This window comes from Erpetoichthys calabaricus, chromosome 5 (genome assembly GCF_900747795.2).
Source record: "Erpetoichthys calabaricus chromosome 5, fErpCal1.3, whole genome shotgun sequence".
Lineage (NCBI taxonomy): Eukaryota > Metazoa > Chordata > Cladistia > Polypteriformes > Polypteridae > Erpetoichthys > Erpetoichthys calabaricus.
The window spans coordinates 200,345,939-200,370,794 of record NC_041398.2 but is presented as its reverse complement, the minus strand read 5'-3'; the positions used below and the strand labels follow the sequence as shown (position 1 = coordinate 200,370,794).

General features: G+C 39.1%; 1 protein-coding gene across 1 annotated transcript in view; it reads right to left on the bottom strand.

The window, feature by feature from the left end:
* LOC114652863 (lipoxygenase homology domain-containing protein 1-like) overlaps nucleotides 1–24,856 on the bottom strand; it is a 282,032-nt gene that overhangs the window by 225,474 nt on the left and 31,702 nt on the right. The window contains exons 3-7 of the mRNA XM_051927669.1: nucleotides 21,079–21,237; nucleotides 19,977–20,125; nucleotides 17,971–18,111; nucleotides 15,108–15,281; nucleotides 11,260–11,458 (exon numbers count right to left, since the gene is read on the bottom strand). Coding sequence (XP_051783629.1) covers nucleotides 11,260–11,458; nucleotides 15,108–15,281; nucleotides 17,971–18,111; nucleotides 19,977–20,125; nucleotides 21,079–21,237 — 822 coding nt within the window. The remainder of the gene's footprint in view (nucleotides 1–11,259; nucleotides 11,459–15,107; nucleotides 15,282–17,970; nucleotides 18,112–19,976; nucleotides 20,126–21,078; nucleotides 21,238–24,856) is intronic.

Here is a 24,856-nt window from a genome sequence, read left to right as displayed (position 1 = left end):
CATTTGCGCCCTGAGAACTGCCGCTTACTTGGATATTTTCCCTTTTCAGACCATTTTCTGTAAACTCTAGAGATGGATGATCAGCAATTTCTGAAAGACTCAGACCAGCACGTCTGGCACCAACAACCACACCACGTTAAAAGTCACTTCAGTCACCTTTCTTCCCCATTCTGATGCTCAGTTTGAACTTTAGCAGATCATCTTGACAATATCTACATGCCTAAATGCACTGAGCTGCTGCCATGTGATTGGCTGATTAGATACTTGCGTTACCAAGCAACTGAACAGGTGTACCTAATAAAATGGTCGATGAGTGTATATCTAACATACACAAAATATGATTTTTGGGTGGAGTATTCATTTAATATATCAAGGGTATCAGCTGCAACATATCAAAATTAGTACTGAATGCTTAAGTATATAATACAATAATTGCTAAGTGGTGGCTACCATAAACATGATTAATATGATTACCCTGAGAGTGTTAAATATTTAACAGAATGAAATCTAAACTTCCAAGTCTTTGCAAGGTTTACTGATTTTTCTGACCTTGGTATTTCATTAGGTCTATCTTGTTTAATTAGCATTACTGCAAAGCTGCATGTTTACTACATTTTGTATTCATTATGGCAGGGAAGCTACATACACCACACCAACTTCGAACAAAGTGCACCAAAATCTAAATTCTTATCAAAAACGATAATTTCATAATATTAAACAACAGAATGGTTAAAGGGAGAAGACAAAGTAATAAATAAAGAAAAGTCAAACAGAACCCTGTATAGCTATTAGCTTAACTATATAGGAACATGTCTCTAGTTATCAGTGGGGTGCCTTGCCCACTTACCCACCTTGCTAAAAACGTGAAAACACTGGACTCACTTCTGTGCCACACACACTACTCTGGCTGCAGTATATCCTGGCCAGCTGAGCCTTTGCCAAAACTCACCATTCAAATCCAAGCTTAGCTGGCCACTGGCAGGAAGCACCCTTTTCACCCCATCCTGGTGTAATTACTGCCTTCGGTGCCTGCTTATCTACAATGGCACTATGAGCGGGTTAGCTGTGCTGCCCATTCTAAGATGGGTTGAAATCTAATTAATCAACATAGCCCTTGGTGTTTCAGCAAGAAAGTCTGAAGTGATCACCATCTGTTGGAATGCATTTTGTAATCCATGTAGTAATAAAATGCATTGCATTTTTCATTTCAACATATGGTTTTACGAATTCCATACCAAATTGCATATAACAGAGACATTACAATTGGACGGACACACACACACACTCCATTTGCCCAGTTATTAAGGTAGATACTGTGGACCACCAGGGGGCGTAGTGCTCACCAAACCCCAACACCGACAGGCTGAGACACAAGTCTTTCCCAATAGCACACGTTTATTTAAGTGGGGAAGCGTTTTTCTTTTGCACCCCACTACACAGCACAGTACAAAGCACCAAAGATATAATACACAGTCCTTTCTTCTTTCTCTCTCTTTCTCTGTCTCCTACACGCCTCCTCACAAGCTTTGTCCTCCACTTCCCGACTATGGCTCCCTGACTGATGGTGAGGGGGCTCCTTTTATAGTGCTCCAGTGTTTCTCGACCTTCTTCCAGCTGCACTTCTGGGTGTGGTGGAAGTGGTTCCTCCAATGACTCAGCTGCACCTGCAGCATCCCCTGGCGGCACCCATGGAGCCCAACAGGGCTGCTCCAAACGACATACCCTGCAGGGATCCATGGTGCTGTAGCAGCTCAGGGGGGCTTCCCTCTAGTGTCTTGGGGAATATAGTGACTCCAATATGGTCTCCCTTTGTCCTTCCACCCAGCCGGCGTCCCAGCTGGGTAATGGCCCTGGCTATCCATCATAATACACACAGCTGTTTTCAAGCATTCAGTAAAATGCTTACTTAGTTCCTATTCCTGCAATAAACAACACTGCCAATCCACTTGAGTTAAATATGGATTTCATTATACTGTATTTGAGTAAATATACACATATGTTTATATATTTAGTTCTCCCTGTATTTGTTAACTGTCATGATTTACTTCCACATTCTGCAATGGATGAAAAATTAACATCCTTTTTGTTCCTACACATTCTAGATAAATGGATTCAAATGACAGGTGGACTTGGGTTTATGTTTCAGAAGCTCTGATTAGGGTTAAGGGTTACTACACACAAAAGGATCCCCTTATTGTGGAGGATTTATCATATGCCTATCCTTCATTTCTGAAAGAAAGTAATGTTTTTTTTATCAATCTTTACTCTGTATTTTAAAAATTTTACCCCTGGAGCACATTTCCTCTAAAAATTCTTATTTCTAAAATGCAGCAATCGTAAAAAGCAACGCAGACAATAAGTAATATGCGCAATATGATCTAACATCTACTTAGGTTTAACTACGATACTGGGTCATTGTGCTATGAAGAGAACATACTGCTTTAAAAATACAATACAGCCTGCAATTATTATAATTGCATCAATTTAAACTATTCAAGTCAATAAAAATCAAAACAGATGTGCATAATGTACTCTCTACTAAAGGTGACATTAGAAACCTAACAGTTTGAATATTAAGCAGTCGTCTTTAAAGTTTATGAAAAGTTCTTAAGAAAATCATGTTATCTAAATGTTAATGTGCATTTTTGATGTACTGTGTAAAGCAGCATATTCATCTGTCAGTGTTCTCTAATTCAAATCTGACATTTAATATATTTACACTAAGTCTGGATGTCAAAATCAGTGTATAATTTAACAGGTCAAACTGTACTTTAAGCATTTCTTCACAGCATATTTATCGTTTGATATTTAGTATTCACACATTCCTTGGAAGCCCACTACGAAGCTCTTAATAGGTAACAAACCACCTACCAGTGTGACACTCAGCTGCTTTCAGTTTCTTCCTCCACCACATTTTAACTCAATGACCCTCTGACGGCAAATGAGCAGCGCTGTTTATGGAATGTTGCACTCCCCTGCAGTCAGTACAAAGGCTTTTCAAAGTATGATTCTCACAGAAACGTTCACCTCTGTGACATCACGCTTGTCTCTGAGAAAAGGGCAAGAGGATAACGAACAGACTCTGCGCAAGCACTCTATCACAGATCAAGCCAACCAATCCACGGCCATTTACTTTAATGAGATCTTTAAAAAAAGATGAGCTTGCCAAAGTGTGTAAAGTAAACTAGACAGAAGAGAAAAAGTGAAAACTGCAAAAGTCACATAATCCTTCAGAATGAGAAGCTGGTAGAGTACAACATTTATAGTGTAAGAAACAAAACATGGTCACTGTACATGGTGGTTAAAATAGTCTCTTTATTAACGTATGCATAATGAAAAAAGCCTGCTTCTAAACAACTGCTTTAATGTGCCATTTAACAGTTGGCAGAGCCAAGGTGTTGAAATAACGTCTATCTTCTACTCCAAATGCGTTTCAATGCATTTTAAATGGAAAGGACACTGCAGAGATCTCAAAATGGATAAACGGTACATCCAGCATGCCTAGTGTGTAAATTACCTTTATCACATCCATCCATCCATTTTCCAACCCGCTGAATCCGAACACAGGGACATGGGGGTCTGCTGGAGCCAATCCCAGCCAACACATGGCACAAGGCAGGAACCAATCCCGGGCAGGGTGCCAACCCACCGCAGGACACACACAAACACACCCACACACCAAGCGCACACTAGGGCCAATTTAGAATTGCCAATCCACCTAACCTGCATGTCTTTGGACTGTGGGAGGAAACCGGAGCGCCCGGAGGAAACCCATGCAGACACGGGGAGAACATGCAAACTCCACGCAGGGAGGACCTGGGAAGCAAACCCAGGTCTCCTAACTGCAAGGCAGCAGCGCTACCACTGCGCCACCGTGCCGCCCACCTTTATCACAGTAAAAATACTAAAGGCTATTACATAATAATAATTTAAAAAAAATATTAATCTCTCCAGCATTTCTACTTGTGCCATTGCCCCTTAGATCTGTTCATCATGGGCGTATACTGAAGGAAGACTGTGTTTTTATGCCCAGCATCTACAGTTTCTGACAAAATGTTTCAGCCAACGTTTAGCCCACAGTTTTAATAAGCACTGTCACACATGTGCTCCTGGTAATCACCTTCCTGAATTTGTTGAGGGAAGCAGTACCACTCTGGGATGAGAGGGGCCACTTATGCTAACCCTTTCCCACCCACAGCTCCAAGAAGCCACCCAGTGAGGGCACTTAACCAGCCACATTATCCAGAGCTGGCCTCCAACCCATAAAACCAAGTGGTCTTCTGAGGATGGCATCTGACATTGGACCCGGAACTTAACATGGAGCAAGTTCCATAGATCTGTGCCTTTCCTAATCTTGGAAAATCCTTCATTTGTTGGACTAATATGCCATCTTTTCCATTTGTGCCACTATGCACTTTTAATTTTGTCTTGTTCATTAAACAGAAATACCTGGCTGGTTCCCCACCATTCAAAGAGGCAAGTGCTGTTCTGTCCACCAGAAATAGCACATATAATTTAGAGTAGCTTGGTCTAAAACCTTATGCATATCCTGTCATTGTAAGGAATAATATTTTAGGAAAATCTAGCTTTTGTACCATGCAGAGAAACAATGTCTGAGTGCCATTCTCAGTGACTGTCTTTTGCACTTTATGCTATATAACTTTTTGAATGTGCTTTTTCCAGTCACAAGCTACACCCTATGTCAGCAGGGTCCAACTCTGGGTGAGATGCCAGTGCATTAAAGTACACACTTATGCTCACAAACACAATTAAAAATGCCAGGTCTATTTAGAGTAACTTTAAATGGGGAGACAATACAAATTATACGCAGACAGCAATTAAGATGGGGCTTGAACTCTGGTCCCTGTAGCTATAGGACAGCTGATCTGCTCAATGTGTTACCATAAAATGAAGATGGACTATCCTGCAATACCTTTTTGGATCCTATAATACTGAATCAAGGGCAAGGGGGCTACCAAACTTGGCAAAGTCAAATGCAAGGTAAGAACCAACCCTAGACATGCACTCACTTATCTAAGGTCAGTTTAGAGTTGGCTACATAACATGCAAGGGTTTGGGATTTGGAATTTGATACTTACAAAAATGTTCAGGCAAACATGAGGAGAATGTTCAAATTCCATAAAGACAAGGACTGTGCCCGGATTTCAAACTCATCTTTTGTCGATTTTAACTCCAGTACCAAAGTGGTGACCTCTAGCCATTATTCAAAGTCACAGTTCCTGTTTTCCCTCTATTTATTATTCATTTATTACTCCTTTGTGTAATGAAAGAATTCTTGTAAGGTTCTAGTAATTTTATTATTTATATTAAAAATATGAAAACTGAATATTTTTGCAGCTGTTTTACAATATGCAAGTCAGGGTGAGCTGGTGTAACTGTGCACCGTGAGTTATTTATAATTTATTTACAACGCACAACATTAAGGAAAACTCTCTCAATGAATTTGCTGGGACAGCACTAAGTAACACCTAGGCAAAAAATAGTTTTCCATAAAGAGTGGCTTCTTTTTTCCACTGCATATGCAGCATCACCTTTTTAAACATTATGGCTCACTTGCTTTCTCGTATACACTGGAGACACCATTAGATGCTTTGTATTTATCAGAGAGGGAGTCCTATACACAGAGCAAAGGATCATGTTGTACTGATAATCACACAAGCCCACACAAATACAATTGGTTTAAGTTCATTTTCTTCACTCAGGAAGACCCTTCATGTAATTCAATGCCACAGTGGAACTCCATCCAATCAGGAGTCAAATTTTCCACTAATTGCTGCCTTTGTAGCATTGTAGTAGACAACTGTCAAGTTCACCTGACAAGCAGGATGTCAGTTGTGATGCGGGTTATCATGAACTGTAGCTCAATGTTTGAAAGAAATCGATATATTTAGAAGACGGCCAAAAGCTGTCAAGCTGTTTTCATTGAGTGATATTACATAGAGGCACAGCATGATTGACTACTATTAAACTTGTTGACTTAAGGGTGCAAGTTCATCTCCTTAAAAAAATCAAGAACATTTCCCCTCTTTTAAGAGGTTCTTGACAAATGTCCAGCTTGGCATGCTCAAAATTAGGATTTGAAAAAGAAAGACATATACTGTATAGCTAAGAAAATAATATGTCTGCAAAGACCTTTTCAGGTGACATAAGGATTTATACTTAGTTTTACTCTGGTTACAGTATACCTCATTAAAGATCAAAGGTCATTTAGACAGTCATGTAAGACAGTTAAAAGCTACACATGAGAAGAGTATCTGGTTTCTGAATCCTATTTTTGTAAACCAAGTATTGTATCATCAGCTTCATCTAGAATCCATTGAGAGCTAAGTAATGTGAATCAGAGTAATGAATCTAATACCTGAGAGAATGGGAGAGCAGATAAAATAGGCTTAGGAAAAAGCACTCTAACTTGGCTAATGGCCCATGCTGTACCATATTTCAACATGTAGCAAACAATCTAAAGATATAATAATTTGTGTGTGCATGTAGGAACTGCTGGTAGTTAATTAACAGACAATAACCTCACTAAATCTACAGTAGTTGGAGCCGAAATATGAGTGCTATGTTGAGGTTGTCAGTTGTCTTCCACCTGCTTTAATCATGCCATGTCCCACGGTGGGTGCAATATGGACACATCACACCACGAATCCTTCCTGTGCTGCATGAAGTACATTGTAAAATTAAATGTCTTCCTACAAGTTGGTGGTTTTAGCATTAGCTTCTTTTGCAGAGTAATTTTTCAGTGTTCTATTGTGTTTCCCTTTTCTGGTTTGAATAATAATAACAATATGTCATGCACGTGCGAGTAGGAGGACGTTGTATGGACCAAGTGAAGGTAATTCCACGCCAGGCCAGGGGGTGGCGAGGTGCACTAAATCTTCTCTTGTTATCTCTACAGACCATCCGCGGGAAAACTTATCTGACTCAACCTTGAATGACATCACTTCCGGTTTCGACGGCTTGACTGACATCACTTCCGGTTCCCCCACGTTACTTCCGGTCTGACTATTTAAAACCGCCATCTTTGCAACTTAACTTCAGTTCTGTTTTGGACTCTGTCTTGTGAACATCTCTGTTCCTTTCAAAGCCTTTTGCAGCCAGGGATATTATACAGGTGGCTGCCCCAAACCTTTTTAAGTGTGTCAAGTCTGATCATTTAACAAATAATAATAATAATAATAATAATAATTGTAGCTGTGTCTTTTCCAGTTTCCAAAAATCAAGCTGCTACTGAATTGGGAAGGTAGGATCCAACAAGAGTCAAATGGGTAACAAAATAAATTTCTGAGTCCAATAAAGTTTGTTTTAAAAAGGTTTAGTGAAAATTCAAAGGAAAACAGTTCACACAAAAATAGAATAAAAAGTTATTACACACGCAGGATAAAAGGCAAAAAAAGAAAAAATATTTCTTCTGCAAACTTAGCTTTTTCTTGTTAAATTTCAGTTACTTTCTATACTTAAAGGTTGCCGTTATTCTGTTATTTCTCTATGGCAAACTTACATATCTTTACTTAATACATTCAATGCATTCTATACATATGGCACATTCAATATGGTCAATACAATATGGTTTACCCTCCATGCCTTACCAGCTGCAAGGCAAATCACAAACTAGAACTGATACAGTATCTATCTATCTATCTATCTATCTATCTATCTATCTATCTATCTATCTATCTATCTATCTATCTATCTATCTATCTATCTATCTATCTATCGTCAGAGGGACAAGAAATAGATTATTCCATTTCAATTTAGTTTGCAGGGGATATAATAAAATTTCCAATTGACAATGCATTGATATATAGGCAAACATTTTAACATAACTAGGAAAATACTTCTATCAATTTAATATCCTTACTAACTAATAAATGGCTCTTACAATAATAATAATAATAATAATATCTTTATTTATATAGCGCATATTGTATATAAATGCATCACAATTGGCTTCACAAACAGTAAAAATCAAAACACAACCCAAATAAAATCAAAAGCAATCAAATCAACATAAACAAAATTGGCTTTGGTTGTTATTCATCTGTTTTTGCACACTAGGAACTTCATTTCAACCCTCAGATCACATCTTATCTGTTTGCTCGCTAATCACACCAAAACAGCTTAACCAATGTTCATAAAATTTTGCCTGTAGGTTGCCATTAGTCCAAGTTAAAATCCAGGATACATGGAGTCTCAAAAATGTAATTGAGGTGCAAGGGGGTGGTTGTAACGAGGGGGCAAAAAAATGCATCACTCCAAAACAGCACAGTCAAAGTTCATACATATTTACTGCTAATACAACTTAAAATCTGCATTTTAAGGATGGACGGTGGCGCAGTGGTAGCGCTGCTGCCTCGCAGTTAGGAGACCCGGGTTCGATTCCCGGGCCCTCCCTGCGTGGAGTTTGCATGTTCTCCCCGTGTCTGCGTGGGTTTCCTCCGGGCACTCCGGTTTCCTCCCACAGTCCAAAGACATGCAGGTTAGGTGGATTGGTGTTTCTAAATTGGCCCTAGTGTGTGCTTGGTGTGTTTGTGTGTGTCCTGCGGTGGGTTGGCACCCTGCCCGGGATTGGTTCCCTGCCTTGTGCTCTGTGTTGGCTGGGATTGGCTCCAGCAGACCCCCGTGACCCTGTGTTCGGATTCAGCGGGTTGGAAAATGGATGGATGGATTTTAAGGATGTTTAAAAGTTCCATAGAGAAACAGGTCCGTAATGGGGAAAGAGTGCAAAACAAACACCGCGTTATCACATCGAAACACCACTGTTCACCTCTATCAACCCCTAAAGCTGTCACTACAATTGAATTAAAGTGTGTGACCTTTTTCAACATCGATTCCTTCTGCGTAACACAAGGTGAGGGTGATTTTAGCCATCATTCAACTTAATGAATACTAGCATATGACAAGAGAAGTAAATATCCATCCATCCATCCATTTTCCAACCTGCAGAATCCGAACACAGGGTCACGGGGGTCTGCTGGAGCCAATCCCAGCCAACACAGGGCACAAGGCAGGAACCAATCCTGGGCAGGGTGCCAACCCACCGCAGGACACACACAAACACACCAAGCACACACTAGGGCCAATTTAGAATCGCCAGTCCACCTAACCTGCATGTCTTTGGACTGTGGGAGGAAACCGAAGCGCCCGGAGGAAACCCATGCAGACACGGGGAGAACATGCAAACTCCACGCAGGGAGGACCCGGGAAGCGAACCCAGGTCCCCAGGTCTCCCAACTGCGAGGCCACTGCACCACCGTGCCGCCTGAGAAGTAAATAAATAAACATAATAGATAACTTTATCGCGTATGACCCTGGCTTTATAAATGAATTCATAAACACTGGAGATGCTATTTATCCAGGACTGTTCTTATTCAAGACAACTTTAACATTGATGTGTAATGTGTAGTAACTGGCACAGCACTGTGAGTTATGCTTTAAATGGCCATACAAATACATATATTTTTTCTGTATTTCTATATTTTACACAGACATATGCAAGTATTTTTGATTGTACTGAGAATTTGAGACGCTATGTGAGCCATAAACCAAGCCCTTTTAAAATGTAAACATCTTGACATAAATTAGAAAACAAAACTTACACTGCAGACGTTGAATTTATTTTGGGAACTATTAGAAAGTGGGTGAAATAGAGATGTGCCACTTATTCCACTGATATAAGTAATCTCTGAACAAGAGGATATAAAGGGGACTGAAGCTACTATTTATTGTGTTCTAATAAGTTTAAATCTGGGGACTGTCTGGTTTTAGAAGTCATCACACCATGCAGCCAAGTCACCAGTGCACAGCAGAACAGCCAACGAAACTGAACAACAGACAAGACACTTGGCTTGTTCCTGTGGTGCCAAAGACGCTTGTTTGGTGATGTCTGCCTTCACTGCAGATTATCTCAAGAAACTGAGCAAGCATGTAAAGCTAAATGCTTCCTGTCTCTACAGATGTGTGTGTGTGTTTTGGGCTAGCATTAGGCTTCAGATAAAAGAAGTTATTTATCAAGGAGCTTGTATTCCCTCCAAATAATATCCTGTTTGCTAAAACATAGTACACATCTCTCTATTATAATAAAAAAATCTTGGGAAGAGAGACAAGATGTGATTTTGTCAGAGAGATACTTTCACGTCCCGCAAGACGAAACTTTGTGCCAAGAGATTTAACCACGCCCGGGGCCGGAAATAAAAGACAAAGAGTAGATGATAAAGTAGAATGTCGTAAATAATTCAAAAATGTTGGCACGATACACATGCAGAGCAGGTTAGAGATAATGGAAGTACGAAAATTTGAAAGTCTCAAAAAAATGATAGTAAAGATCACATTAGCGCAAACAAACGGAAATTATTACACGGTGAAATAACAGAACAGCGAAAAGAGATCGAATATATTGTTAGGATTTAAACTTTAAGTCAGAGATTTGCAGATCGTCTAATTTGTGTTGCCATCAGGGAAAAGTAGCGTTTCTTCCCAATGAAGAGATGTATCCGAGAGAATAAAAGATTTGCTATTTGGTGATAGTGAAAGTCTGCGAGAGAAAATTTCAAGCCCCACAAGACAAGACTTTATGAAAATTTGGAAAAGTCCTGCCCACATCTAAAACATTTACAACCACGCACACGGTTCAATCATTATTCATTTGTGTGAATGCTATTGTCAGACACAGTTCGTGTAGAGAGAAAGAAACGATATTCACTCACGGGCAGTTATACATTGTGTTGTCACGATGTAATTCCAAACAGAGAATCAAAATTCAATGTGATATTGACGAAAAGGTAAAAGCAAAAAGAGATTGAATATATGGATATAGGTGATATGACAGAAGTATGTAGATATTGTTTGGCTTTAAACTTTAAGTAAGAGACTTGTAGATCGTCTAATTCATGTTGCCATCAGGGAAAAAGTAGCGTTTCTTCCCAATGAAGAGGTGTATCCGCGAGAATTAAAAGATTTGTTGTTTGGTGAAAGTGAAATCCACAAAAACGAGCGGCAGAGATGCGAAGTTGCTGGCATGTAGTGCAGGCAGATGGGTTGGCGAGCAAAGCGAGCAGGGGGCTTAGCCTCCTAGTTTGTTAAAAAATAATTTGTATAATAATGATATAAGACATTCAATGAGTTAGTAACTATGTTATTTGGGGAAAAAATACATTCAATCATGGCTTCCTAATATAACAATTTAACACCATATTTTAAAATGCATGCTTTAATTAGTTAAACAATTTTTTCACAAACCTGTTGTTTTGGGGAAATTTTTGTCTGGACCAGCAAGAGTCTTGCATCCTGCAGGGCTAAGCATGCGACTGAGTTGGCAGTCATTATGGAACAGGGAAAGCCAGTTTTGACACGGGAAGCTCCAGGTCTTATCTCTAGCGGTGTTGGTGACTGATACTTCTTCCACATACCATGCCTGCTGCTTCTCAAGTCCATCATGCTTTTAAGAAAAAGAAATACCAATACCTAAACATTTTTTGCAGTCTTGAAACCTTTATTCCCTTTATTGCCATTGGTTTGCAGAAGGCCACTTTAATTCTCCAGTGGTTTCTGGTCAATTACATACAGCAGACCCACTCTGTTGAGCTAGAATATCACAGGACATAGAAGGATTGCCATTTGGTTCCAGCACACTTTGAGGACTGATTCAAACAACTTGTACTACAATATAATAAGTTTTTGCACTTTTTACTGTTTCATTTTGTTTCTAACACTGCAATTATTCTTCAAAATTAGAAATACCTTTGGCCAAACAATGTTCAGGCCATATTTACAGAACAGGCATTTTACATTTGTAAATTTATGGAAAGTGGATCACTGGATCGCTTGAGGACTAGTAAACTGAGTTTAAAGGAAGACAATAAAACAAGAACCTCTGCAAGTTCAACATGGATAAAGTGTTACATCTTTTGGAACAGTGTATTTTACCATAATAAGATTTTAAAAAATTAATTAACATTAAACACTCATCTACAGCAGTGGTTCCCAACCTTGTCTATTCCCTGTAACCTACAAAATGTTTAATTTATATTTGAACCACCTATAAATGTAATATCACATTTGAAGTTATGGGTGCGGGCATGCTGCTAAGCAATGAAACACAGATGACAAGCTTTGTCCCTGAATAACACCTGCACTGCAATTCAAAAACAGATGTGCCGCGCAGTTAAAATGGCTGTGCTGTTGCCAGGAACGCTAGCAGGGGAGATAGGCTGAGTGTAAGCAGCAGGTGTTGCATCTAATTCAGAACCCCTTGTCCCCTCTCCCCCCCTCAGCAAAAATGTCAATCAAACCTCGAAATCAGTGATGTGTCAAGAACAGGGCTTGCAAAGAAATCAATACTGGACCTTCTCTGTGGAACATTGTAAGGTCCAAATTCCGCCCTCTTAAAAAATGTCGTTCACTTTTATGAATGCTGCACCCACACAAGTGACACAAGTGACAATTGTGCATGCAGTGCTTGATTCTTTTCATATCATAGGTCAAGCTCATTGGACTTGATATTACAATTCCAATACTCTGCACTTTCTTAATGTCTTCAATGGATATAAGGAAATCGCTTTATTGGGGTCACCCTGCTTGATCAGTTTTTCATTGATTATCCCACAACACTTCCACAGGGCATTTCAGGTGGGCTCGCCTCTGCTTTTACTCCTTGCTTGTCATTTTGCAGCCCAGTTGGGAGCATTTCTCTTAAGCCAAATCCAGTTGCTACTTCATTTGGCAAATTCTAAAAGCAACTTGATGACCTGTTGGAAGGCCTGCTCTCATACCCTCATCCCCTTCAGAAGCTTGATTATTGATATGGCTACAAACCCTCTACACCCTACCTCTACCAGAAGCACCTGGGTACACTGGCTGTGTTGTTCTGCCTCAGCTGTTATGTCTGTAAACCTAAGAATTTTACACTCACATGTCTCATCAACTGTTGCCTCCCATGGTACCGATAACTCCACGATGAACAAGGTTTACCACAAGACTAGATGTAATAATTTCTGCCGGAAAATTTAGCTTCTGATTTAGATCAACCTGCATTTTCCAGTCCTGGGCATTCCCCAGGACGGTCAGGTCCTTTCTAGTAGACGGTTTCACTGGAGGTTGTCGTGCTGTTATATATGGATTGGTGTTTGTGAATACAGTGATCGGGGGAGGACAGGCATTGGTGGTAGATCTCCTTTCTTCCAGAGTAATCGTCAGTTGTTGCAGAACCTGGTTATGCCTCCAGGTGTAGCGACTTTGGGACAGACTGGTTTTATAGTTGGTGAGGATGTGCTTTAACATTGCTGGGATTTAGCAGAAAGAGAACATGATGGATCTTCTCGAACCCATTGATGTAGGTTCATGGATGTGGGAAGAACATCATAGGTGGTTCTGGTAATGAAGCTTACAATGCTCCAGATTTTCCCAGTTAGTCCACTGGCCCAGTTTAGACTGTAAAACTGCCCTTGCATGTCTCTCTGCCTCATCTTGCTGCCGAACCTCAGCAACCACCATCTGTCTTCTCTGGGTAGATGTTGCATTACACCGTGTAGGTTGAGTTTTCCCTAATCCAAACCCAAAGCCACCACTTCCTTATTGCATGTGTCCCACAATGTCTCTGAATCTAACAGCACATACTGCTGGCTGTACAGCGTCAGACGGAGTCCACTTCCTCTCTGTTGTCTGTCTACACTGCAAAAAATGAAATCTTAACAAGCCAGACAATGTTGAAAAGAAATAATAGATCTTGTTTTTTTATTTTAAGAATAACTGACTTGGGTAGATTTGTATGTGTAAGATATATAATCTCATTTTTAGAAAATTTAACAAGTTAACAAGTTAAACTTTCTCACTATATTGGCAGATAATTTTGCTTGATTCTAATACCTTTTCTTGTTTTTTATTTATTTTTTCTCATTTTTTCACACTGATTTTTTGCAGTGTAGGAGCAGCTGCTCGTATTGTAGTATCTTGGGACTCTGTCAGAGTCAGGTCCAGCCTTACTATGGTGCATTTGTACTCCTCTGTGAGGCTTGAGACAGGCAGCTCCAGCACACCATATCCATATAAGTCAAAGCTGCTAAGGCACTGCGGAAGACCTAGCCACTTCTTGATAAATGAACTGACTGTCCTCTCCAGCTTCTTGATTTTGGAGATGGGGACCTCATAGACTGTTAGAGGCCACATCAGATGGAGGGGGCAATCCGAACTGCAGACACCACGGTTTCAACTTACCAGGAAGCGAAGTCTGGGTCTATAATAGCAAGGCCTTTGATGGTTTCATCCCTTAGTTGGTCACTCTGGTCTGAGTCTTTGAGACTTTCATTGTACCACCAACCTAGGCTCTTGACTGGCATCTCCGACACCATCGGAAATTAGTGTTTCATTGATGTGAAATCTCTGGTCCATACGTTTTCCTCCGACAATGGATATGCTCCTGGATTTGCTGGGTTTCAACTTCTTCTTTGCCCGTGTTATACTGGCATGCAGCTTTTCCAGCAAAATATTGGTACATGGGATGGTTGACGTCTGGGTGGTGATGCCATCTATGTAGGCTCAAATGGGAGGTAATCACTGTCCAGGCTGTGCCCTCCTCCTACAACCCATTTCAAGGCTCAGATGACTACTTCCATTGTAATAGTGAAAGCTAATGGGAAGATGGTGCACCCTGCCATTATTCCCATTTGCAGTCATTGCCCAGGAGAACAGGAGCACTAACTAATAAATGACAGCACACTGCAAGACATTGGTTGCACATAGGACTGCACACTTCACTCAATTTTGGCAAATTGTGATGCAGCTTTCCTCTTTATCGCACCCCTGAAATGCATCCCAGGTTGGAAACCCCTGATCTACAGGTTTGAGTGAGTGCACATTAATATTTTCAACAAGGAATACAACAAAAATAACTAGAACCTCATTTAGTAACTCTACAGTGATGCATTCTAGAGAGATCTTCAACCCAACAACTTACTGGTAAAAAACATAATGTTGAAAAAATCATCAAAAAAATCACATTTCAATAGCTGTAGCAAAAATATAAATTCATTAAATAATTTTATGATAACATGATGGGTATAGCTACAAAAGGTGGATTACATAAATAGTACCTCCAAAATGATGTTTTTGATGTCTCCAATTTCAGGTCCATAAAGTCTGAATGTGTGATTAGAACCTCTGCTGAACTGAAAACTACTAAGTTCTCCTGATTTGGTGGAACCTGAACCTTTAAAAAGGCGCTGTTTGTTGAACTTTCCTTTTGAGCCTTTCATCTGAAGAAACACCTAAAAATGGAAATTCAATACAAATGGAATCTAAATTATTGGTTTGACACACCACACCTTAGACCACGGTGTTATAGCGTCACACCATAAAGATATCTTTTCATGTAAATATTGTAAGTGAGACATGGAATGGACGGGCATACTGACCAGGAGAGGGGAAGGTTCCATCCCGTGTCTCACTTACAATATTCATCCACCCCTCTGTCTTCTGATTTCACTTTATTTTTTATAGAGTCAAAGGTGCCAAAATATACCCCTTTTAGTAACCCTGGGCAAAAGTTAAGAAACATTGCTGTAAGTGACCCTAGAACATCACAGGGCATAATTACGCACACACTCATACTCTTTCATGTGTAATTAGTAGCTTATGATAAAAAATACAGCTTTTGTTGTGGGTGAGCTTTAAGCCTGCTATAAATATGCAGCAAATGGCCCCTGGAAAATCTCTGGATTAGAGTAATGCGTTAGAACTGGCTGAAATGCAAAATGATTAACTAAATACAGTAAATCAAGGGAAATTTTATCAATATGTAACCTTTGTTATTAAATCAAATAAATGGCCATTATAATTGACTACTTTAAAACAAATTATAACTGCATAAGAGAAACATGAACAGAAACAGGAATAATCAACACACCTTTGTTATGCCAAAAAGATTAAAATAGAAAACAAAAAACATCCTATTTTTTCAAGATATATACTGTATATATACAGTGGTGTGAAAAACTATTTGCCCCCTTCCTGATTTCTTATTCTTTTGCATGTTTGTCACACAAAATGTTTCTGATCATCAAACACATTTAACCATTAGTCAAATATAACACAAGTAAACACAAAATGCAGTTTGTAAATGGTGGTTTTTATTATTTAGGGAGAAAAAAAAATCCAAACCTACATGGCCCTGTGTGAAAAAGTAATTGCCCCCTGAACCTAATAACTGGTTGGGCCACCCTTAGCAGCAATAACTGCAATCAAGCGTTTGCGATAACTTGCAATGAGTCTTTTACAGCGCTCTGGAGGAATTTTGGCCCACTCATCTTTGCAAAATTGTTGTAATTCAGCTTTATTTGAGGGTTTTCTAGCATGAACCGCCTTTTTAAGGTCATGCCATAGCATCTCAATTGGATTCAGGTCAGGACTTTGACTAGGCCACTCCAAAGTCTTCATTTTGGTTTTTTTCAGCCATTCAGAGGTGGATTTGCTGGTGTGTTTTGGGTCATTGTCCTGTTGCAGCACCCAAGATCGCTTCAGCTTGAGTTGACGAACAGATGGCCGGACATTCTCCTTCAGGATTTTTTGGTAGACAGTAGAATTCATGGTTCCATCTATCACAGCAAGCTTTCCAGGTCCTGAAGCAGCAAAAACAACCCCAGACCATCACACTATCACCACCATATTTTACTGTTGGTATGATGTTCTTTTTCTGAAATGCTGTGTTCCTTTTACGCCAGATGTAACGGGACATTTGCCTTCCAAAAAGTTCAACTTTTGACTCATCAGTCCACAAGGTATTTCCCCAAAAGTCTTGGCAATCATTGAGATGTTTCTTAGCAAAATTGAGACGAGCCCTAATTTTCTTTTTGCTTAACAGTGGTATGCGTCTTGGAAATCTGCCATGCAGGCCGTTTTTGCCCAGTCTCTTTCTTATGGTGGAGTCGTGAACACTGACCTTAATTGAGGCAAGTGAGGCCTGCAGTTCTTTAGACGTTGTCCTGGGGTCTTTTGTGACCTCTCGGATGAGTCGTCTCTGCGCTCTTGGGGTAATTTTGGTCGGCCGGCCACTCCTGGGAAGGTTCACCACTGTTCCATGTTTTTGCCATTTGTGGATAATGGCTCTCACTGTGGTTCGCTGGAGTCCCAAAGCTTTAGAAATGGCTTTATAACCTTAACCAGACTGATAGATCTCAATTACTTCTGTTCTCATTTGTTCCTGAATTTCTTTGGATCTTGGCATGATGTCTAGCTTTTGAGGTGCTTTTGGTCTACTTCTCTGTGTCAGGCAGCTCCTATTTAAGTGATTTCTTGATTGAAACAGGTGTGGCAGTAATCAGGCCTGGGGGTGGCTACGGAAATTGAACTCGGGTGTGATACACCACAGTTAGGTTATTTTTTTAACAAGGGGGCAATTACTTTTTCACACAGGGCCATGTAGGTTTGGATTTTTTTTCTCCCTAAATAATAAACACCATCATTTAAAAACTGCATTTTGTGTTTACTTGTGTTATATTTGACTAATGGTTAAATGTGTTTGATGATCAGAAACATTTTGTGTGACAAACATGCAAAAGAATAAGAAATCAGGAAGGGGGCAAATAGTTTTTCACACCACTGTACAGTATATAATAAAACACATATTCAAATAATATCTGTCAAAAAATAGTGCTGCTGTTGCTGTGCATGAAAAGTATAAAGACAATATGTCTTAAAACTTTAAGAACGTATTCACATGAGTTTTAAGCCATTTAAATTCATATCCCAGTATGTGAACAACTGACAGTTTTGAATGTAAGCTTCCATTCATATTTTTAAAGCTCAGGATTTTTTAAGAGTGGGCAGCTTAGTTCACATGTACACCTTACTAGATTGCCTTTGAATTTATTATCAGCTCATTTTCTCTCTAATACTATATACAGTAGTGTAAATAAAACAAAACCACTTTCTTATACAGTGAAAATTCCAGCCTCTCACCTTTGCATCAGTGCCTGCATTTTTTCGGTCTCCTGTTTTTACTGTGACATTATACAAGACTTTATTCTCGACTGATGATCTTGCCTGCAGACTGCTAGCTCTTGAGCTCAGAGATCTCTGGATGGGTGCACTTTTTGGTCTCTTGATCTACAAAAAAGAAAAATAAATAAGGCGGAGTGGTGGCCCTGAGGCTAGGGATCTGCACTGGCAATCGGAAGGTTGCCTGTTCAAATCCCGTAAATGCCAATAGAGACTCTGCTCTGTTGGGCCCTTGAGCAAGGCCCTTAATCTGCAATTGCTGAGTGCTTTGAGTAGTGAGAAAAGCACTATATAAATGCAAAGAATTATTATTATTAAGATTTTATCGCCTACACATTTTAAATGAACAACAGGGTCATGTGCTGCCTTCAAGATGCCCGGAAAGAGAATCAGGCACACATGATTTAGATAGGGCCTATCGTTGGCTCTCCAAGGTCCTGGAAGAATTTATTTCACAATCCTCCCTGGCCACCACTCTGCCTCTTCTGCATTAAGTGCCCTGACAGTTGCACTTTCTGGGCACCATACATGACAGAACACAATCTAGCAGACATGCCATTTCCAATACACTGGCAGAAATGATTTGCTTTGTCCCTGCCAGTGCAGGTCTTTCTCTCTCACACATATTCTTTATTGTGGATGATTCCTCTTCTATGAGCCAATATTATGGTATCCACACCTTTTGCAAATCCTTGCCAGCCTCACATCTTCATACTGACAAATATTCACAAAGATGTGACATTGTACAGCTTAATTCACTATCAGCTTGCAAAAATCACAAACCTTTTTCTCTCCTTTTTGTATGAAAACATAAGATTAAAATTTTTTCCCAGCCATCACTACAAGCTACATGGGGTAAGTAAAACATAAAAACAATATCATTTTTGAGTAGTATATTCCTTTAAATCCATGAATAATATAAAATTAATAAAAATGTACAAAACTAAAAACAAAAATGCTATTTATATTTTTGAAATGTATTTCAGTGTACCAAGTTTTGGAAATGTTGCTCTTCAGCTCATCTACTATCATTAGATGTGTGGTTTTCCTAATACAGAAACAGACATCTATTATCAGGTCTTATCAGGCACTCAGTGACTAACTACTGTACTCAAAGCTCTGGATTTGGAAGGACAGATAAACGAGAAAAACAAAGTACACGTTTTGAGCATGTTACATAGACACACAGGCTTACAATATATGGCATCCTAATGTAGAAGAAGAATGTTCTCCTCAGCACCATGTATTTTGTGTGTTTAGTAAATTAGAACTTTTATAATAACTATTTTGTAACTTGCCAGTGAGAGACGCTTTGGCTTATGAACTAACAAAAATATGTTATTCCAGGGTTCAGGAGAAATAGTGTCCACATGAATAAAATCTAAGCTGTTTCTTGTTTTCCCTTTCTCAGAGTGAATGTTTCAGGGACAAGGTCACAAGGCTGTAGAAAGTACATGTAGTTTATGAAAAGGCGTCTCTCCTGTTCTTAGCTTCCAAAACACAGATAATGCTTAGCTCAACAGACATATTGTTTAACTTTACTGTTTTGATAAGGATGTTCTTTCTGTCTTATTAATCATGAGATGCTGAAGTATAAAAAACTCCTCCTGGCTTTTGATCAGGGTTCAATTGAGCTTTGCGGCAATAAGTTATACTCTTTTGAATCTCTACTTACTGTGACTCCGAATGAAAAATAAAGAGAATTGAGAAAAAATATTATCTTCCTGCTTTTCAGTGTGCCTTTTCCGTCCACACTAAGCACTAAGTTTGATTGTATGTATGACAGTAAAACTAAGCGTTGTTATAAGAGGGATTCTAAAGTCTTCTGTAAATGTCAAATAGTGGACATTAGGAACCTAAACGTTATTACAAAAAACACAAACAAGTCAGAATGTGATTACTTGTTGAGGATCCTCAAAAACAGATAAAGAGGCCTTACACTCAGCTAGAAAGCCAGAGCTTCTTACCGATGAATGAGAGCGAGATGCTGCCTGAAAACCATACTTGCGGGAATAGAAGTCAAAGAGATGAGGGTCACTGAGGGAGTTGTACTGTGGGAATGTCATTTGTCCAATCTTATTCCGCTTCCCACTCAGGTTGGCACTCATGGTTCGAGCTGTCAGTAAAAACAAAACACATACACTCAAATCCAGTACAGCTGGACTTCATAGCATTTGATGTTAAATGAATAAAACCGAGAATAGGGGTGTATGTGGAACTTTCATTTCCTTTTTGTTTGTATTTCATTTGCTATTCTTCTGATGAAAAATAGTTAAACTGAGTAGGTTTTCCTCAATTCTATGTATTTCCAAGTATTCTTTGTTACTAAGGAAATGTAAGGCGTAGAATCTTGAAGCATTTGACAAGTGTATAAGTCAGACTCTTAACCGCCACTGACAAATCACATTTCTCAATGAGAAAGAAATGGTTCATGTGTTTCTTCACTATAAGTAAAAGAAAACGCTTTTACACAAGCAATGAAGATTAGATCTACTTTGTGAGAAAATGAAATCACTGCTTATCATTCAGGACACATGTTCATATCCTAAAAGCACTTAACTGTATGAGCAGCCAGTGGGCAGTTTGATTTTATTTGCAGGCTTACTAGTACAAATAAGCCTGCTCTCCCTGGTTGGGCCACTTCAACTTTCTAATGTAGTATGGTTTTTCAGTCAAAAAGCTATACATCTCATTGTTTTTGGGTTTTTTTTTTGTTTTCAATTTTGACTTTTTGTGTCAGTCAGTCAGTCATTTTCCAACCCGCTATATCCTAACACAGGGTCACGGGGGTCTGCTGGAGCCAAATCCAGCCGGCACAGGGCGCAAGGCAGGAAACAAACCCCCGGGCAGGGTGCCAGCCCACCACGGGGCTCATATATGCATCATTTCTTTATTGAAATGCACGTGAAAAATGCAGCAAGGCAAACTTAACGTAAGGATCACTGAACCTTTTACATTAAAAAGCACACAACAGTTTTAAAATTTTATCAAAATATACTTTAACACCAGAGCATTCATTTATGTAGGAGGAGCAGGGTGATGAAATAAAAAGAAGTCAACATTGCTAACCTGCAAAGGGTGCTCTCCTGCTTACGACTGACTCCACTGACCTACTGTTCAGAGTTACTCGATATCGGCGTAAAGAATTTGTCCAAGCTTCTGTTTTGACACGTGGATCATTCCAAGTTGGTTTACCCCGAGGAGGAGAGACATCTCTGAATTGAAAACCTAGAAAGAGCAACAACAAAGCAAAATAGCCTAAAAATGTTAGCTGAACATTTTACTTTTATTTTCCATTTATATATATATCCATGAGCTTATTTTCCAATTTGACAATTACTAGCAAAGGCACCCAAAAATTTTCCAAAAATATTCACTCATTAAAAATTGTTACATTTTGTGATTGTCATATGGATTATGAAACTTTTAAGCTATAGATGACTTAATAACAAGATGAGAGCATGGTGACACAGTGATTAGCACTACTGCCAGATAATTTGAATATGGTCGTTGATGGACACTAAAGAAAAGTGTCTCTGTGATCAGTGCTTCAGAAGAATTGCTCCAGAGTCTGGGGTTATTTTCTTTTCTCCAGGAACGTTCTAAAGATGTGCAGGAGTCAGACAGGAGTCAAATACTTGACAGGCAGACATGCTCTTACCCTTGTCCTTCTCAACCCAGTGTGGTACAAAGCAGAACTTCACCAAAGACAGTGAGGGTTACAACAGGTGGAGCAGAGTGCTGAATGATGGCTGACTATATTTGGTTATCGTTTGGTTTAACAATGAGTATTCTCTATTGTTTTCACTCCATTTTGGCACTGCATTTCACTCCATTTTTGGTTGTCCGGAGCCTAGTGAGTGTATACATACATTTAAATTTAGTGTAGCAATTGCTGTATCTGGAAGCATCAATATAGTAGCCTAAAGTTCAGATTTGAAAGCTGTTGCAGTTTTACAGGAATGGAAGAGGTCTAGTCTATGTACACCCACAACCATGAGAAAGGGAAGTTACAGTGACAACTAGGTCACAAAAAAGCTTTGGTAAACATAAGGTTTACTTTTTTCATTATTTTGTAGTTCTTGATTTTAGAATGCTTTTGTCAGTTGTGAAGTAGTGTGGATTGGTGCATATAATCTCTTTACTGAAAGAATACATGAGCTGAGAAACAATATAATCTTCCCACAGCGAAAAGGTAATCTATGCAAAAACAGAATCTGTCTTCAAGATCAAGGTTCTATGCATTAATACACCAGTCTGGACATAAGATGGTATTGTGAGTGTGTTTATCAGAGATTAGTTAACAATAGGTGCTCTGCTTCAAAAGCACACTTAACTGCAAGTCATTGTATTAATTGAGGTGGCAGATTCAGCCTGGCTAATAAAAAAATGAAAAGCAGCAATTATTTTGCCCCCTAGCTATGACGCCAGTTATAGTAATTAGTTTTCTTACTGATTCATCAATGAGCTACAAGCCACAGGGAATTAAGAACTCTTGATATCAGAAATGTTGCGGCAGTGAGACTGCCAGAACAGGGTAACATGTGACATGAGCAAAGCACCCTGGGCATAAATCACAAGACTGCTACACCTTGGAGACATCTTACAAATGGACTCAGAAATGAAAATTATCATGTGATGTTTTGTTAGTAGACAATGTCTGTTGAACTTGAACACAATAAGTAAGTAAAATGTCAATACCATGAATCCAGTTTTAAAGAATCTATTACGGAGATGAACAAAGCCAGCTCAGAAAAAAACAACTTTGAAAGAGAAGAGATAAAAGAATAAAGGTATTCCTCTCATCATCCATCAGAACTTCTGGAACACCAGTCCGCCCTCTGCATCTGCATCAAGGACTAATGAAGAACATGGGATGGTCAGATCGCCTTGTCCAGTGCCGGGGTGACGTCCACCAAAGTAATAATTGCCCCTTATAATTTACCGTAACTTACATATCAAATTATTCATACAATAATGGAAATGCATTCTTTCATCACAAATAAAAGTATAAATATTTTGTTTATGCCTCAATATTTTGCACAATGGACTCATATTATTTGCATCCCAAAAAAGATATTTTCTGCCTTTCTATTATCATTGAAGGTATGTTTTAAAAGCATCAACACCAATACGGGTCGCAGCAAGTAAATGGCAGCAGGAAATATGCCAGATAATGTTTAATTTTTCCAACACAACATAATACGCTCTAAAATTGAAAAATCACCTACAACCAATGTTATCAAATTCAAAATTTAAAAACCGCATAAAAGGTCTACCCCTAAATGTTATATTATACTTGCATTTTAAAGAAACTTTACACTCTACAAATATGCCTTAAAATTGAAAGATATTTATAGATATTACATTTACACTTATGCTCTTCTGGTAGATTTTGTGAGAAATTCTTTTAAGTTTTGGTACTCACTAGTAACTTCTTTCCTATTCATCTTGAGTAAAACTGTGAATATTCTGTGCAGTCTAATTTTGTATTTGTTCTAGCTACTGCAGATGCAATGTCATGCCAAAGCCTGTTACATCTACACAAATAACTCTGATCTGAGTTGACAGATGAGAGAAGAAGAGAAAATGTGTGGAATTTACTCTCTGGGTAGTTTTGTACTTACAGTTGAGTGTAAGCAAACTAAGGCTCAGCCACCAAAGGAAACTGTGTATTTAAAAATGGCTCTGCATCTGAAACAGGGTGGTGATGCATCAGGAACTCCCATCATCATCATCCATTCTTATACACACAATAAAATACGGATACTTAACAATGTAGTTAAAAATGGCAATGTCCAGTTGAAGAAGGTAAAATAAAGTAAGGAAATAAAGTAACTTAAAAGGTATATAAAAACCTCTCACTTATCATGGTGCATAATAAAAAATCAACTTGAAATAAAGCAATGTGTTTTATAAAGTATCTATTGGCTGTGTTTGTTTAAATGTCAAAGAAATATAAGCATAATGAATATAAGTAGATATCTATCTATCTATCTATCTATCTACTAGGGGGTTACCCCCTGCTCGCTTCGTTCACCAACCCCCCCTGACCTGCGCTACAATCGCTCCTCTAAAACCCCCTCTTAAACGGTGATACAATGAGATACAAATACAGTTTTTTTTAACCTCCTGTTTACTCGATCAGCTGCTGGCTTGCTGCTGCTTCTGTGCCACGTGATCTGCAACTTGCACAGCGCTTCAACAATTTAAAAGCCTATATAGCAGCTGTCCTACTCTGTCTTTTATTTCCGGCCCCAGATGTGGTTAAATCTCTTGGCACAAAGTCTCGTCTCGTGGGACGTGAGTTCTTGATATTTTTTAGTTTATAATTTAAAAATAGAAAAAGAATCTGAAAATCTAATAACATCACATTAATGTTCAATAAATTCTGAAAATAATGATACTAAACATATATATGTAGGTTTTAAAATAAGCCCAATTTAAAGCGTGACAAAAAACATGACATAAAATACTACTATACTACATATTATATATAAAATATATATATAGTAGGAAGCACACAGGATGGGTGGGCGTCCCAGCCAGGAGTCAGGAAGGTCCTTACCCAGACGGGAGACCTAGAGGGTACATAAAGGCACCCCAGTTGGATTTAACACCTTCCATCGCCATGAAAGAAGAGGACATGGGAGGAATTTCCCTGGGGAACGTTCATTTCCCCCAGGCGCTAGATGGCAACAGCCCTTTGCATCAGTGCCCATTCAGGAATCAGCAGGTAATGCCAGGAGTTGTAGTTTGGCAGCACAGCCCTGCTGGAGTCTGGGGGTGCCGCAAGGGGGCGCTGCAGGGAGATGCACTCCCCAAAATATAGTACTGTACTTTTGTA